This window comes from Castanea sativa, chromosome 1 (genome assembly GCF_040712315.1).
Source record: "Castanea sativa cultivar Marrone di Chiusa Pesio chromosome 1, ASM4071231v1".
In the NCBI taxonomy this organism is placed as follows: Eukaryota; Viridiplantae; Streptophyta; class Magnoliopsida; order Fagales; family Fagaceae; genus Castanea; species Castanea sativa.
Window position 1 is genome coordinate 82391168 of NC_134013.1, and position 14882 is coordinate 82406049.

At 38.9% G+C, this 14882-nt stretch overlaps 3 protein-coding genes across 3 annotated transcripts; all 3 read left to right on the forward strand.

The window, feature by feature from the left end:
• The first annotated feature begins 2436 nt into the window (after positions 1-2436).
• On the forward strand, positions 2437-5909 carry LOC142621644 (cysteine-rich receptor-like protein kinase 3). Its single transcript, XM_075794956.1, has 7 exons — positions 2437-3354; positions 3908-4018; positions 4104-4243; positions 4338-4548; positions 4639-4873; positions 5047-5188; positions 5297-5909. The coding sequence occupies exons 1-7, from the start codon at positions 2583-2585 to the stop codon at positions 5624-5626; spliced, it is 1941 nt and encodes a 646-aa protein (XP_075651071.1). The 5' UTR covers positions 2437-2582; the 3' UTR covers positions 5627-5909.
• A 3483-nt stretch (positions 5910-9392) lies between these two features.
• LOC142635534 (uncharacterized) lies at positions 9393-11048 on the forward strand. Its single transcript, XM_075809674.1, has one exon. It carries the CDS (start codon positions 9393-9395, stop codon positions 11046-11048), a length of 1656 nt encoding a protein of 551 aa, XP_075665789.1.
• Positions 11049-12409: 1361 nt separating this feature from the next.
• LOC142635540 (uncharacterized) lies at positions 12410-14165 on the forward strand. Its single transcript, XM_075809680.1, has 2 exons — positions 12410-13874; positions 14128-14165. The coding sequence occupies exons 1-2, from the start codon at positions 12410-12412 to the stop codon at positions 14163-14165; spliced, it is 1503 nt and encodes a 500-aa protein (XP_075665795.1).
• Positions 14166-14882: the final 717 nt, after the last annotated feature.

Below are 14882 nucleotides of genomic sequence, written 5' to 3' on the forward strand. Positions count from 1 at the left end.
ATCCCTGTGACTCTGCATGGTGAGAACCCAGGCCTACCATAGTATCCCCACTCCTTCTAGACTAGATTTCCCACAGACGGCGCCAATTGTAAGCGCACAATTGCACCTAGACCCAAAGACAACTACGGGCTCAGGCCCAATGAGCCTTAAACAATAAAATTTGTAGAGTGTGGGCTTGAAACCTAGATTAGGAGTACTGAGAACTTGATAACAGGCTAAGAGTTACAAACACATATAAATAACAAAAGATAATTGTAAATTAGCCTCCTCGAACGTAAGCCGAGGACTACTTCTGTATTATTTCTATTTCTTACTTAAAAGTTACAATTCTTAGTTTCTTTCTTTGTTGCAGATCTCCCTTTCTCTTTGGCATTCACCTCCCTTAAATACTTCCTTCCCTGATACTTTTTGAAAAGTGACTAGAAGTTTCAGCCCTACTGTTCAAGGGTCACTTCCCCATTAATGCGGCTAGGGAGGTAGGTGCAGGGCCTTTAATGCGGAGGTGGCAACCTTTACTCTTGATATTTTCTTTAACACCGGTGCATCTAGAAGGTTCAGGGTGTCCCCCTTTAACCATTAGTCTTTCCAGAGTTGTGCCTTGACCTTCATAATGAAATTTTGAGTTCTCTCAGATCTGTCCGAGGAGAAGCTCGCTCTCGGTATCCCTAACCTCGGCGTATCGTGGGTCGATTCGTAGAGTTTAGTCTGGAGCGGTGTCGGCCCTCACGCGATAGGCCAGCCATATGCCCACTTGAGTCCTTTTACTCCCCACATGTGTATATATATATATATTGGTTTGGTTGGTTCCAGTGTAAAAAATAAAAAAATTTCAAAACCGTAATCCAAAATTTTGGAAAAGACCAAAACCAACCACTTTGGGGAAAAATAAATCCCGAATTGCACAAGTATGTGTGATGCTTTATGATTCTAATTATAAATGTGACTTGCTAGATATATTATTTCCAGAACATAATTAGAATCATAAAGGGTTTAATCACAAATATCTGTAGCTAGAATAAATTTCTCTAATAAGATTTGGGTTTTCTATTCAAGAACTTGAACAATCATGCCTGAAAGTATGTTCCATTTATTCTTCTGGGTAACTTTTTTTTTTCATAGTCCATAGCATGGTCTTTGAAATTGTCATATATACTCAAGTAAGCCTTCATGGCTCATGCTCATTTTGAATTTCTCTTTTCACAAATATCTTGGCTCAAAATTTCAGACCTTTTCCTAGCCTGGGTTCTTATTGATCTTTGATAAGATGTTAGACTCTGACCACTTTAACATAGATATTAATTTCAAGTTGCGTATATACACTCATTATTGGTCACGTAAAAGTAAGACTTCATCGGTCAATTAGTAATGCTATCGGGAGACCCTTACACATATCCAAATTCACACAATGCTCCTTCTAAAAAGGAAAAAAAAAAAAATCATATCTTGTTTATATGTCAACTTTTGATTAGATTTTAACATTTTTAAGTAAATGTGTGTTTGTTTGGAAATAACTTATCTAACTTTTTGTAAAAAAAAAATTTTGTTGAAAGTGTTAAAATATACTTATACCATGGAAATTAAAAAAAAAAAAAAAAAAAAAGTTTTAAAAAGTTGTACATAAAAACTATAATGCAAATAGGGTTTTTCATGGTTGCTCAATATCTGAGAAAATGGCAAGGAAATGACTTTGGTGTTGTTTGAAATATAAAACAAGAGTTGAAATATAAGTATTACGTATTTTTTGGGTGTAAAAAAAAAAAAATCCATCAAATTTCGAATGTGTAAGTCCTCATTTTCACACGAGGGTGGAGTCCACGTACTTGGCGGAATAGGTGGCCCTCGCATTACTGGTCGGTGAATGGCTATACAAGTTGTGTCTTTGGTGCGTGGGACCAGTTTTTGCTCTAAATTCGTTGTCTTTTCCATTCAAAGCCACCACAGTAGGAAATATCATAGCAACCTCGGTTAGACTTAGGGTCCGTTTGGATACAGTTGAAAATTGAAAATACTGTAGTAAAATAATTTTTAAATATATAAATAGTGTTGTGGATTCCATTTTTAATTTTAAAAAACCTGAAAAGTACATAAACAGTGCATTACTGTGCGGTTACTGTTTACACACAGTGATAAACAGTACATCCTGTTTCTGTTGAAACACGTGCGCAGGAAGGAAAAAAAAAAAAAAAATCTCAAATGTGAAACGCCAGACGCAGACGCCCTATCCAAACTAAGCTTTAGATCTAACATTTTCGACGTGTAACATGCTGACTAACATTTCTAATAGCTATTTGAAAAATAAATATAAAAAAAGTAGTAGTCAATAATTGAAGTTGAATGTCAACCACGCTAATAGCTCGAACTACTTGTGTGTTTTTAAAAGCAAATTTCCTCGTAGATTGAACTTTGCTTTTTTTTTTTTTTTTTAATGTTGCGTGAAGAGAACTGATATCTATTTGCGTAGTTAATTTCTTTATACAATAAGCCAATCAAGTATCAATTCAGATCACTTTCCATCAGTCAGAACACAGAGTTGGTCAGTTCTCAACGATTACATATCCAACTCTTGCTCTTTTTTCGGTTTAATGTATCACTCAATCTTTGTTCTTCTTCTTTTCTTGTTATCTTTCTTTGTACATGGTTCTCTTTCTGACCCAAGAGCCACAGAGGCTGCTCTTATATGCACAAACAAATCAGCAGCCTTGGCTGAGCGTCAAACTTTCATAGCAAACTTCTTGGCAACCATGGGCACTACGACCCCATTGGTTGCCACACAAAGATATGCAGCTGTCATGAATGGGACTGGTAATACCACAGTTTACACCTTTGGTGAGTGCATGAAAGATCTCTCTCAGACAGACTGTAATCTCTGCTTTGCACAGAGCAAGACCCGGATACAATACTGCTATCCATTTGTAAGAGCCATTCGTGGAGGCAGGCTTTTCATGGACGGGTGTTATCTCAGGTACGATGACTACTATTTCTTCAATGATACTGTGGATTCACAAGACACAACCTTGTGCGGGACACAAGATTTTGTTGGGAACCATAGTGTTTTTGGAGCTAATGTAAAAGAGTTGGTGAGGAATCTGAGTGTGGAAGCGCCTAAGAGTGATAATTTCTTTGTGGGGTTCGTGAATAATGGAAATATAACGGTTTATGGATTGGCTCAGTGTTGGAAATTAGTGAGTAGGACTGGTTGTGAGAGGTGCTTGGCCAATGCTTTCTACAACATCAGTTCATGTACTCCAAAGGAAGAAGGAAGAGTCTTGAATGCTGGGTGTTACATGAGGTATTCCACTCAAAAGTTTTATTATAATCCAAGTAATACAGTGGGAGTAAATAATAGTCATCAAGGTGAGTTTTTTCTTTTTTGGTAAACATTTATAGTTTTTTTTTCTTCTTCTTTACCTCATCAAAGCAATTAGTCCTTGACTACACCAATTATTTAGTTTTAGGATTTCCTCCTTGCTTGACTTAGCCAAAGCCCATAGGTGAAAGTGGATTTGGAATTGGCCTTATATAATCTAAAACTTTTATGCCATCGAAAGGTTGATTCATAAAGTTTTGTTTCTGGTTCATTTGTTGTCTTAGGTGGACTTCTTAAGAGCTTAGATTTTAGATTGTTTGGGCTTTGGGATTCATAAATAATTTACTAAATGGTATGACTACACAAAAAAGCTGTAGTGGATCCATTTATAATATGATTGTTACACAGAAAACATAACTAAGAATTTGCATTTTCGTAAATGACAAATAAAACATCTTTTTTTTTTTTTCGTGAGAATTTGACATTTACATATAAAGAGAGTGCTTGTATAAAAGTCCTTCACAATTTTCATCTAATAAATGCTTTAAACATTCCTTTATATATATGCTTTATAATAATTATTATGTTTTTCTTGGTTAGGATACCAATTAGCTATTACTTTGGCTGCAACAAGTTCTGCTTTGGCCCTTGTTTTGGTTGTAACAGCTGCTGTTTTTATTATGAGGAAGAAAATATTGAAGAAGAGGAGAGGTACCTATGTTTTATATTTAGATTTTGAAATATTTTGTGTCGTATTGAGTTAATAGTTAGCTTATTTTCTTGGCCTTTGTTTCAGAGAGAAAGCTAGTAGGTGATCTGCTGGCCACCTTAAACAAGTCCAAACTTAATTTTTCATATGGAATTCTAGAAAGGGCCACAAATTTCTTTCATAGTTCCAATAAGCTGGGACAAGGAGGTTCTGGTTCAGTTTACAAGGTAAATTCAGGTTTCATTATCTATATTTGTCATTTGAGGCACTGAGATTTTTGCACATTAAATTAAGTGGGTAGATTTCTTTGTTTCATATCAGGGAGTTTTACCGGATGGGAGAGTTGTTGCTGTTAAGAGGCTCTTCTTCAATAGTGTACAATGGGTGGATCATTTGTTTAATGAAGTCAATTTGATCAGTGACATCCATCACAAAAATCTAGTAAAACTATTGGGATGCAGCATTACAGGCCCTGAAAGCCTTCTTGTTTATGAATATGTGCCAAATCAAAGCCTTCATGATTACTTTTCTGGTTCCATACTAATCTTGAACTCTCGTTCGCTTTAGAATATTGCTCTCTCATTCAGTTCATTTACTTGTGCCCGCTTCTGATTTGATTCAGTTAAAAAGAATCTTCAGCTGCTAAGGTGGGATGTGAGGTACAAAATCATATTGGGTACAGCTGAGGGCTTGGCCTACCTTCATGAGGAATCAAAATTGAGAATAATTCATAGAGACATAAAATTAAGCAATATTCTTCTCAATGAGGACTTCATGCCAAAGATTGCAGACTTTGGACTTGCTAGATTATTTCCAGAAGATAAGACTCACATTAGCACTGCAATTGCAGGCACATTGTAAGTGCCATGACCTTCTATATTATCTTCTTTTGTTCATAATGAAGTTTATTGTTCTGTGATTAATGTCACCTCCACATGTAAAAAATTCCATGTTAGCAATATTTGAGCCTATTATCTCTGATTACATATTCATTTCCAAGATAAGAATTGTCCATATTTGTGTTCTTTAGGGGTTACATGGCTCCAGAATATGTTGTTCGTGACAAGTTGACTGAGAAGGCAGATGTCTATAGTTTTGGAGTTCTTATCCTTGAAGTTGTATGTGGAAGGAGAAATAGTTCGTTTTTCGAAAATTCTTCTGTCCTACAAATGGTAAAAGTTTTTACCTGGCCTATTAGCCAATGTACGTTTTAGTGACAAATAATTCTCTTCTTAAGTCTAAAATCTTGACAAAGGCTTTTTTTTCCCATTTTTTTAAAGGTCTGGAATCTTTATGTAGCTGGTAGGCCATGTGAAGCAGTTGATCCAGAATTAGAGGCTAATTTTCAAGAAGAGGAAGCTTCTCGATTACTTCAAATAGGCTTACTTTGTGTACAAGCATCTGCAGAACTGAGGCCATCAATGCCAGTAGTTGTGAAAATGCTAACTCATAGTCAAGACATTCCTCTACCAACACAGCCACCGTTTCTTAATTCTAGCATTAGAGGAGCTAACCAAATTGTTCCACTTAGAGCTTATAATTTTCAGCTTGAGTCGGACACCCAGACTTCAGGGAACAGCATGACAGAAAGCTTGATTGATCCTAGATGAACATTTATTTTATGCACTTTTTCATGGGAACCCATGTCACCAGGTATTGCTGTTGCCAACTTGAAACTCCTTGGTTTCTAGTGTGTTCCTTCTTGAATTAGTACAGAGGAGATCCTTACTCAAAGAGGCAACATTATTCTAGGCTCATATGGCTCAAGTGACTGGTAATAGTCCTTGTTGAGCCTAGTGAAGATCATAATTCATACTTCATAGGATACAAAGTTGTTGGGTAAAGATAGTTTGATCCCAATTAATTATTCAATTATCCAAGTTGATTAATTAAGATTGATTGCATGCAAAATGTGAAGGCACCAACAAATCACCAAAAATACTAAGTGCAGTGGAAAATAAATTAGACACTATGATTTGTTGACAAATGAGGAAACCCTTGCAAAACAAAAATCTCACCAGGTGATTTTAAGGTCACTATTCTCAAGAATCCACTAATTAGCAATTAAATGGTTACAGGTATAAGGAATTTTTTCAACTACCCTAGCCTATCCCGAAATACCAACCAATAGTTGAACCTTTGCTCTAATACCTAATTGGACTTGATTTTGTAGTAACCTTCTTTCCTTTGATGCACAAACCTCCAATTTGTAACTAACCATTTGCATGAATCCTAGTACGTGACTAACTCCAGCAGCTTAAACAAATATTGTTGGTTGTAAAGTTCTTCACTTCATCAACAATGAAAATCAGGAAACACTTGGGTTACAAAACCCTATGGCGTACAAATGCAATAGCTTCACACAGAGAAAATAAGTCTCTTAGTCTCTATATCCGTGTGTGACAGCTCTTAAAATAAGTCTTATATATGTCTAAGATTGTGAGAAAAGAAACCCTGATCAAATACTCAAGATTAGACCGAATTTTAGATCTGGAAATTTTGAAATCATAATTTTCGATAGATCAAATTGTTGTCGGGATATCTATCGAGCTTCACATTAAGTCTTGATAGCAGGCATATGTGAAGCTATCTGTCAAGACTTAATGAACAACTTTTCTTCATTTGTTTCTTAGACCAATTTTCATGTCTTTAATACTTTACTTGAACTACATATTTCTTAAAGTACTAAACCCATCTTAGATCTACCAAATTACAAGTAAAGTGCATTTTGTCAAAAGATTAGCCAATTACAATAATATATGACCCTAACAAAAGTGATCCAAGGCTATGGCCTGTACCAGGTGCTAAAATACTGATATAGAATTAGATTGTTGCCTATTTTCTTGATATTCTAACAATATGGGTAGAACTAAATGCCACATCCTAAATGAAAAGAGCTGCTCAATACTCTTTTACAATGCATATACAAGAAAATCAGAAAATCTCACGCTATTGAAATATTAAGAAACCATAGAACTTCATGGATATGACGCCTTGGATTCTAGTGTTTAATGCCATTCACAATTCCTCTTCTATGAGATCTGTATTTCTCTTTTTTCCAATCTTCATCCTAACTTTTAATTATTGTTTTACTATGATGTTAGCTTTCATTATAACCAACCTAGGCTCCTAGAATAACCCATAATACTAGTGTATCATTTTGGAATTACCATTGCTTTTACTCGCACACCCGAATTAAAATCCACACATTGTTCTCTTCTTAGAATAGAGATGTACTACGTCCACAACATTTTTACAACAATTTTACAACAAATCATAGTTGTTATAGGTTCAAATTTGAACCTAACACTAAGATTACTTTTTTGCCCCAACAATAACAACCAGTAACAACCTGCCACTTAAGATTTGTTGTAAAAATGTTGTAAAAATGTTGTGGATATGTCATTTCTCCTTAGAATAACCCATTTCCATGTCCTTCAAACACATTCTTGTTAAATTCGACATTAAATTTTGGGCTCTACATTAAATTTTTGGGTCTCTTTATTTTGGGCTACAATTTTTGGGCTCTACATTAAATTCGACATATAAATTTTATTATTAACAAAGCTAAGAATTGAGACTTGTTTGTTCCCAAAGAAAATTAATCAACAAGAAAGATTTTTATTTTTATTTTTTATACATCGATAGTTAGGTGTCGGGGGATTTGAATCCTAGATGAATCCATTGAAAATATTAGGATGTGCGAATTAGTTAAACTACAAAACTATTAACAAGAAAAACTAAAAAATGAAATTTCAACTTTGAAATGTTATTTTAACAAAAAATTTAGTCAAAATAAAACATAAGTTGTGATTTTTTAAAAAAATATTAAAAACCTAACTTTCCTTCAAAGAACCTGCAAATTGAGGCAAAGGAGATTGGTGTTGATTTTTATTTGTGTGATGTCACTATTTGGAAAAATTATCTTTTAAAATGGTATTATAAAAACATCTCTCTTAGAATAGGTATGAGTCCCACATATGTGAGGACCACAAATATCTTGTCAAGTGAGGGTGGCTGAGAAATGAGGTGTGTTGATTGGATGAACTAGGGTGCGCCATTGTGAGATGGGCTGTCAAAGGAAGTATATACGTGCAAAGGTATGTGTTCACAAACGCTTAAAAAATCAAATTTTAAGTTTAATACATTACCCATAATACAGTAGCCCAATATATTAGCACAGCATATCTACAACCCCTAATCAACATAAGGGAAAGAAAGAGAGGAGAAAGGTGGCAGGGTTGTCCCCTAGGCACCTTAGTCTACCCAATTCTTAACAAGTTCTTTGGGTTCTTACTCTCTGGAGTGTTAGTCATGATTTCTTTTAGAAAACAATGTAATTCAATGGAAATTTGACTCAAAAACACAATTATCAAGGGATGCAACATTAACAAGAGGTACATCAAATTTATTCGAGTCATGTTAGACAAGAGGTACATCAAATTTATTCGAGTCATGTTAGGGATACCGGGATACTATAAATTTGACTACTTGAGGTTTATAAAATGATGTGTTACTAATTATATTCATAAAAAGTAATTAAAATTTTCATTTATCAAGTAGTTGAAGTCCACCATTAATCATAACTAGTAAGTTGCTCATGCGATACATGTATAATGTTGTAATACTTTATATAATTCTATTAGAGAATATTGTACATATATTATAGCATATTTGTTATAAAATCTTGTTAGTATTGAGTTTATCATAAAAAAAAATTATTATAATTTGCACACACAAATCCAATGTAAATATTTTGTTCAAGTAATAAGCAATAAAATAAACAACTTTGGAGCAATATTGTTGTGAGGTGCCGAAGACCCAAGAACCCGAGGACCCGAGGAAGGGAAGCTCGAGACGTAGTAAGCAAGGGAGAATATAGGAATAAGGAAACTTACCCGAGGATACCCGAAGATGAAGTAGCATGGGCTTTGATGACATAGGGGACGCATTGCGAATAGCTGAATGTGGCAGGATAACTTAGAAGGTTGCATTAAATGTCCGGCACCAACCTTTATGGCCGCATTAATTAGAAAGTATCGACTTTGTCCGTTGCATTAATGTAGACGTGACCTGAACAGTGCGGAACGCAAAGTTAGGACTTAGCTCCATTACCGACGGACAGGTGTCAGGGTAAAAAGCTTAATAGATTGCAAGGTGTAGGGCTGAGATAATAGGAGCCAAGAATATAAATAGGAACCGGAATATACAGAGGGGGGATTTTTTGTTGTTGAACCCTCTCTACCAAATATATTGTATTCGGATCTTTAGTCCAGGAGCTAGCAGAGATATTCAAGGCTAGTTTATGATTTTTTGGTCCTTACAATTGGCGCCGTCTGTGGGAACAACAATGTGCGACATTCTGTTTAGAAGTAGATGGCTGAGGCATATCCAAAAAGAGAGGAATCAGTGAGTTCACGAAGCAGGGAAGTAACCGTAAGTCTTCAGCAAGGAATAGGAAAGGGACATACCTCAGGGGTGGTGGAAGCACATTATAGTGGTCAGGGGGCTGAGCAACGATCACCAACTGAAGGGCAGATGTCTCGCGATGATGTATTGCAACAAATGCAATCTGAGATAGCTTACTTACGCAAGTGCTTGGATAGTAGAAAACGGGGAAGGAAGAGTTATGCTTGTTCTTCTAGTGACAGTTCGGAAGCAAACCTTAGAGGAAATGAGCCCCCAGTATTTGAGCCTTTGTGCAGTGTGACCCGTGTCAGCGCGTCTTCGGGTGTTAGGACAAAGAAGCAGAAGGAGACGGAGATGCCAAGTAATGATGGGATATATCATGATGATGGAGGTGATGCAATGGGTAAGGCCCTGAGGCAGATTGCCAAATCCCCTTTTGTGACTAGGATAAATAGGGCAAAGCTACCTCGTAGGTTTTCTCAACCCATTTTTACTATGTATAATGGGAGGACTGACCCTGTAGAACACGTCAGTCATTTTAACCAAAAGATGACCGTTTACTCGAATAATGAGGCACTGATGTGCAGAGTTTTTCCCTCCAGTTTGGGGCCCGTAGCCATGAGGTGGTTTGATGCTCTGGCAGAAGGTTCCCTGAAGTCTTTTGAGGAGTTGACTAGGGCATTTGGAGCAAGGTTCATAACTTGTAGTAGGATTCCAAAACCCTTGGATGCTCTACTGTCTATGTCTATGAGGGAAGGCGAAACACTCAAAACCTACTCTGATCGATATTGGGAAATGTATAATGAAATTGATGGAGATGTAGAGAATGTGGCCGTGAGAACCTTCAAGGTGGGGCTTCCCACGGAGCACGGGTTAAGGAAATCCTTGACAATGAAGGCCGCGGTAGATATGCGCCAGCTCATGGACCGAATAGATAAGTATAAACGGGTAGAGGAAGACCAGATGCAAAGCAAAGGAAAAATGAAAGTGTATCCGGAGAGGAAAGACCTTCGGGGAGGGGGGTTCCAAGGTAGCCGGCCTAAACGAGACTTTTCAAGCCACCCGATGACCGCCGAAACTCCTCTGATTAATTCATTATTCAAGGAACCCGTGCATCACATATTGGAGAAAATTCGGCATGAACCATATTTTAGGCCACCCAATAAAATGAGTGGAGATGCATCCATGAGGAATCAAAACCTCCATTGCCATTATCATCAGGACAAGGGACACACCACGGAGGATTGCCGGACATTGCGCGATCATCTGAATCAATTGGTTAAAACGGGGAAGATCAATCACTTATTGGCTAAACCGGACGGGAAAGGGGGACAACAAGGCACTCGGAAATATGGGGGTTATGCTCCTCAACCATCTCTAGGCATTATTAACGTCATTCTGGCACAACCGAGAGGAGAATTCGGGAAACCTTCTCGGGTCATGACCGTTCGAAACGGTTTTGGAAGCGAAGTCATGGAGGAAAGCAATCAAATAGTTAAAAGAATGAGGTTATCGGCGACGCCGGTATTGGGATTTTTTGATGAAGATAAAGAGGGCACGTATCAACCTCACGATGACGCATTGGTGGTAACGGTTCGTATCGGGGGGTATGATGTGAGATGAGTCTTGGTGGATGATGGAAGTGGTGCAGAAATCATGTATCCTGATCTATTCAATGGGTTAAAGTTGGGAGAAGAAAATTTGGAAAAATATGACTCCCCGTTGGTAGGCTTTGATGGAAAACAGGTAATTCCACGAGGAATGATTAAGTTACCTGTGCAGGTGGAAGGTTCCGAAGTACAGGTTAACTTCATAGTTGTTTTGGCATACTCACCGTACACGGCCATTTTGGCCAGACCTTGGCTCCATGCAATGGAGGCAGTTTCATCTACTTTGCACGTAATGGTGAAATATCCTATGCGAGGAAATGTGGGAGTACTGCATGGTAGCCAGATGGTAGCCAGGCAATGTCTAACGTCTGCCACTATTCGAACAGGTCAAGGTTCATTGGCTGGGGAGGTTCTGGAGACATCATAGCAATTAAAGGTAATTGCTCGGGAAATCGGTGAAGTTGAGGATGGAGGTTCTGCCGAAGAGATAGACAAAGTATTCATAGGGGAAGATAAAGAGAAATATTTTCAAGTGGGATGAAAGTTACCAATACTGGAAAGGGAGGAGCTGGTTCAATTCTTGCAGGATAACATTGATGTTTTTGCATGGACGACCTATGACGTCCCGGGGATTGATCCAGAAGTCATTTGCCACCATTTGAATGTTAATCCCCATGCTACGCCGCGAAAGCAACCTCCTCGGCGGGCGTCATAAGAGCATGCGAAGGCAGTTAAGGAGGAGGTTAGCAAGCTAAAGCAAGCTGGGGCAATCAAGGAGATTTTTTATCCTGAGTGGTTGGCCAACACTGTAGTGGTAAAAAAGAAGAATGGCAAATGGAGAGTTTGTATTGACTTTACAGATCTAAATAAGGCATGTCCTAAGGACCCCTTCCCTATACCCAGAATCGATCAATTGGTGGATGCAACTGTTGGGCACCCCCGAATGAGTTTCTTGGATGCATTCCAAGGTTATCATCAGATCCCTTTGTCACTAAATGATCAGGAGAAGATGGCTTTTCGTGCCCCTAATGGCAATTACCATTACCGAGTGATGTCCTTTGGTCTTAAAAATGCAGGATCCACTTTCCAACGGATGGTGACCAGAATGTTTGATTCGCAGTTGGGGCGTAATATGGAAGCCTATATCAATGATATGGTAATTAAAAGTAAAAAGACGGGAGACCATTTGAAGGATTTACATGAGACCTTCTCAGTTTTAAGAAAGTACAAGTTACGCTTGAATGCATCAAAGTGCTCTTTTGGAGTGGGCTCGGGAAAGTTTCTAGGGTATATGATAACTCATCGGGGAATTGAAGTTAATCCCGACCAAATCAAGGCCATCTTAGGCTTGCATCCTCCTCGGAATCCTAAAGAATGCAGAAACTAGCTGGTATGGTTGCAGCATTGAATAGGTTCATATCCCGGTCCGCAGACAAGTGTCGTCCCTTTTATCGTCTTTTGCACAAGTGGAAAGATTTTCGGTGGACTAATGAGTGTAACTTGGCTTTTGAGGATTTAAAGCAATACTTGACTAAACCCCCGATATTATCAAGACCAGAGAAGGAAGAAGTGTTGTATGCTTATCTAGCCGTTACAAATCACGCTGTAAGTCTCGTCTTGATACGGAATGATGATGGGGTTCAAAAACCAATATACTATGTCAGCAAGTCCTTACAAGAAGCAGAACAACGATACCTACCTTTAGAGAAAGCTCTTCTTGCCGTGGTACATGCAACGAGAAAATTGCCCCATTACTTTCAAGCTCACACCGTAGTGGTACTCACCCAGTTGCCCCTACAAGCTATTATGAGGAAATCGGATTACACGGGTCGTGTGGCCAAGTGGGGAACCAAGCTTGGAGCCTATGATGTCAAATATATGCCTCGGACAGCTATCAAAGGGCAAATTCTTGCCAATTTCGTGGCCGAGTTCACAGAAGGTCAGATCAGCCAAGAAGATACCATGGTGACAGTGATGACCATCGGGATGGGAAACGTCACTCCTTGGGAAGTCTATACGGATGGTGCGTCAAATCGAAAGGGAGCCGGGGTTGGAGTTGTGTTAATTACACCCGAAAAGTTAGTTATCGAAAAATCATTGAGGCTGGGATTCTCAGCCACTAATAATGAGGCTGAATATGAAGCTCTCTTGGTGGGCGCCCAAATGGTTAAACACTTGGGAGGGAAGATAGTGAAGTTGTATTGTGATTCCAGACTAGTGGTAGGGCAAGTTAATGGAGAGTTTGAGGCAAGAGATGGAAGAATGAAGAGTTATCTGGAACGAGTCAAAGGGGTGTTAAGTTTGTTTGAAAGTTTCCAAGTACAACAAGTCCCAAGAGGACAGAACTCTCACGCTGATTCATTAGCAATGTTAGCCACATCACTGGGCTCAAAATTACCACGGATGGTCATAGTTGAGGATTTACTGACCCTTAGCCTGACAAGCATCTCGGCGGTAAGGGTTCACAATATTCGTGTGGGCCCAAACTGGATGGACCCAATCATAGATTTCTTGCAGCAAGGAGTACTACCTGAAGATGGAACAGCGGCCGAGAAGGTACGAAGAAGTGCTCCCCGTTACTGGCTGTCAGAGGAGCAGAAGCTCTATAGTCGCTCCTACGCAGGGCCGTACCTGCTCTGCGTACATACTAAGGCTGTGGAACCCTTGTTGGAAGAATTGCACGAAGGGGTATGTGGGAGCCATACCGGAGGAAGATCGTTAGCTCACAGAGCCATGACTCAAGGGTATTGGTGGCCGAACATGCAGAAAACCACTCAAGAGTATGCCAAGAAATGTGATCAGTGTCAGAGATATGCGCCAAACATTCATCAACCAGGAGGTACTTTAAATCCATTGTCCAGCCCATGGCCCTTTGCTAAGTGGGGTTTAGATATCGTTGGACCCTTTCCTCGGGCAGTTGGTAATAAGAGGTGGCTCATTGTCGGCACGGATTATTTCACGAAGTGGGTAGAAGCCGAACCGTTAGCTAACATCAGGGATGTGGATGCAAAGAAATTCATTTGGAAGAATATCATAACTCGCTTTGGAGTCCCCCACACCTTGATTTCTAACAACGGGCTTCAATTTGATAGCAAGGCTTTCCGACGATATTGTGCAAGGATGGGAATAAGAAATGGATATTCAACACCGGCCTATCCTCAAGGAAATGGTCAGGCCGAAGCAACAAATAAGGTCATCTTGGCTGGGTTGAAGAAGCGTTTGGATGACGCTAAAGGATGCTGGGTAGAAGAATTGCCTCATGTATTATGGGCCTATCGCACTACGCCCCGAAGATTGACAGGCGAGACACCCTTTTCAATGACGTATGGTATGGAAGCTATAATACCCTTAGAATCGGGTTTTCCCACCCTGAAATCCGACAGTATGACGATATGAGTAACCGTGACAGGATGCATGATTGTTTGAATACCATTGAGGAAAGAAGAGAAGTAGCCAGTGTGAAGATGGGTAGCTATCAGCAGAAACTCAAACAGACATACGACAAGGGAGTCAGGTCCAGGCCCTTAGTACCAGGTGATTTGGTGCTGAGAAAAGTAGTAGGGATAGCAAGAAATCCAACTTGGGGAAAATTGGGACCTAATTGGGAGGGGCCATATAAAATTACCTCATTAGTAGGTGTAGGGGCTTATCGTTTGGAAGATCTGGATGGGAGGGTGATTCCTCGTCCTTGGAATGTAAATAACTTACGACATTATTATTATTAAGAAATGAATTTCCTTTTGTGCTAAAAATGTTGTTTTTTTGCTTTGTTTTCATTTGTATCAATCCCGCAGTTATCAAAACACAAGTGTTAAACTAACCTTAGCTCTTGTTCGACTCCTCGGGC

Excerpts from the sequence above, each read along its gene's own strand:
- LOC142635534 (XM_075809674.1), top strand. The coding sequence starts at position 9,393 with ATGGCTGAGGCATATCCAAAAAGAGAGGAATCAGTGAGTTCACGAAGC.
- LOC142621644 (XM_075794956.1), top strand. The coding sequence starts at position 2,583 with ATGTATCACTCAATCTTTGTTCTTCTTCTTTTCTTGTTATCTTTCTTT. Across the intron at positions 3,355-3,907 it reads AGTAAATAATAGTCATCAAG|GATACCAATTAGCTATTACT; the intron begins GTGAGTTTTTTC and ends TTTCTTGGTTAG. Across the intron at positions 4,874-5,046 it reads ACTGCAATTGCAGGCACATT|GGGTTACATGGCTCCAGAAT; the intron begins GTAAGTGCCATG and ends TGTGTTCTTTAG.
- LOC142635540 (XM_075809680.1), top strand. The coding sequence starts at position 12,410 with ATGCAGAAACTAGCTGGTATGGTTGCAGCATTGAATAGGTTCATATCC. Across the intron at positions 13,875-14,127 it reads AAACATTCATCAACCAGGAG|CAAGGCTTTCCGACGATATT; the intron begins GTACTTTAAATC and ends TCAATTTGATAG.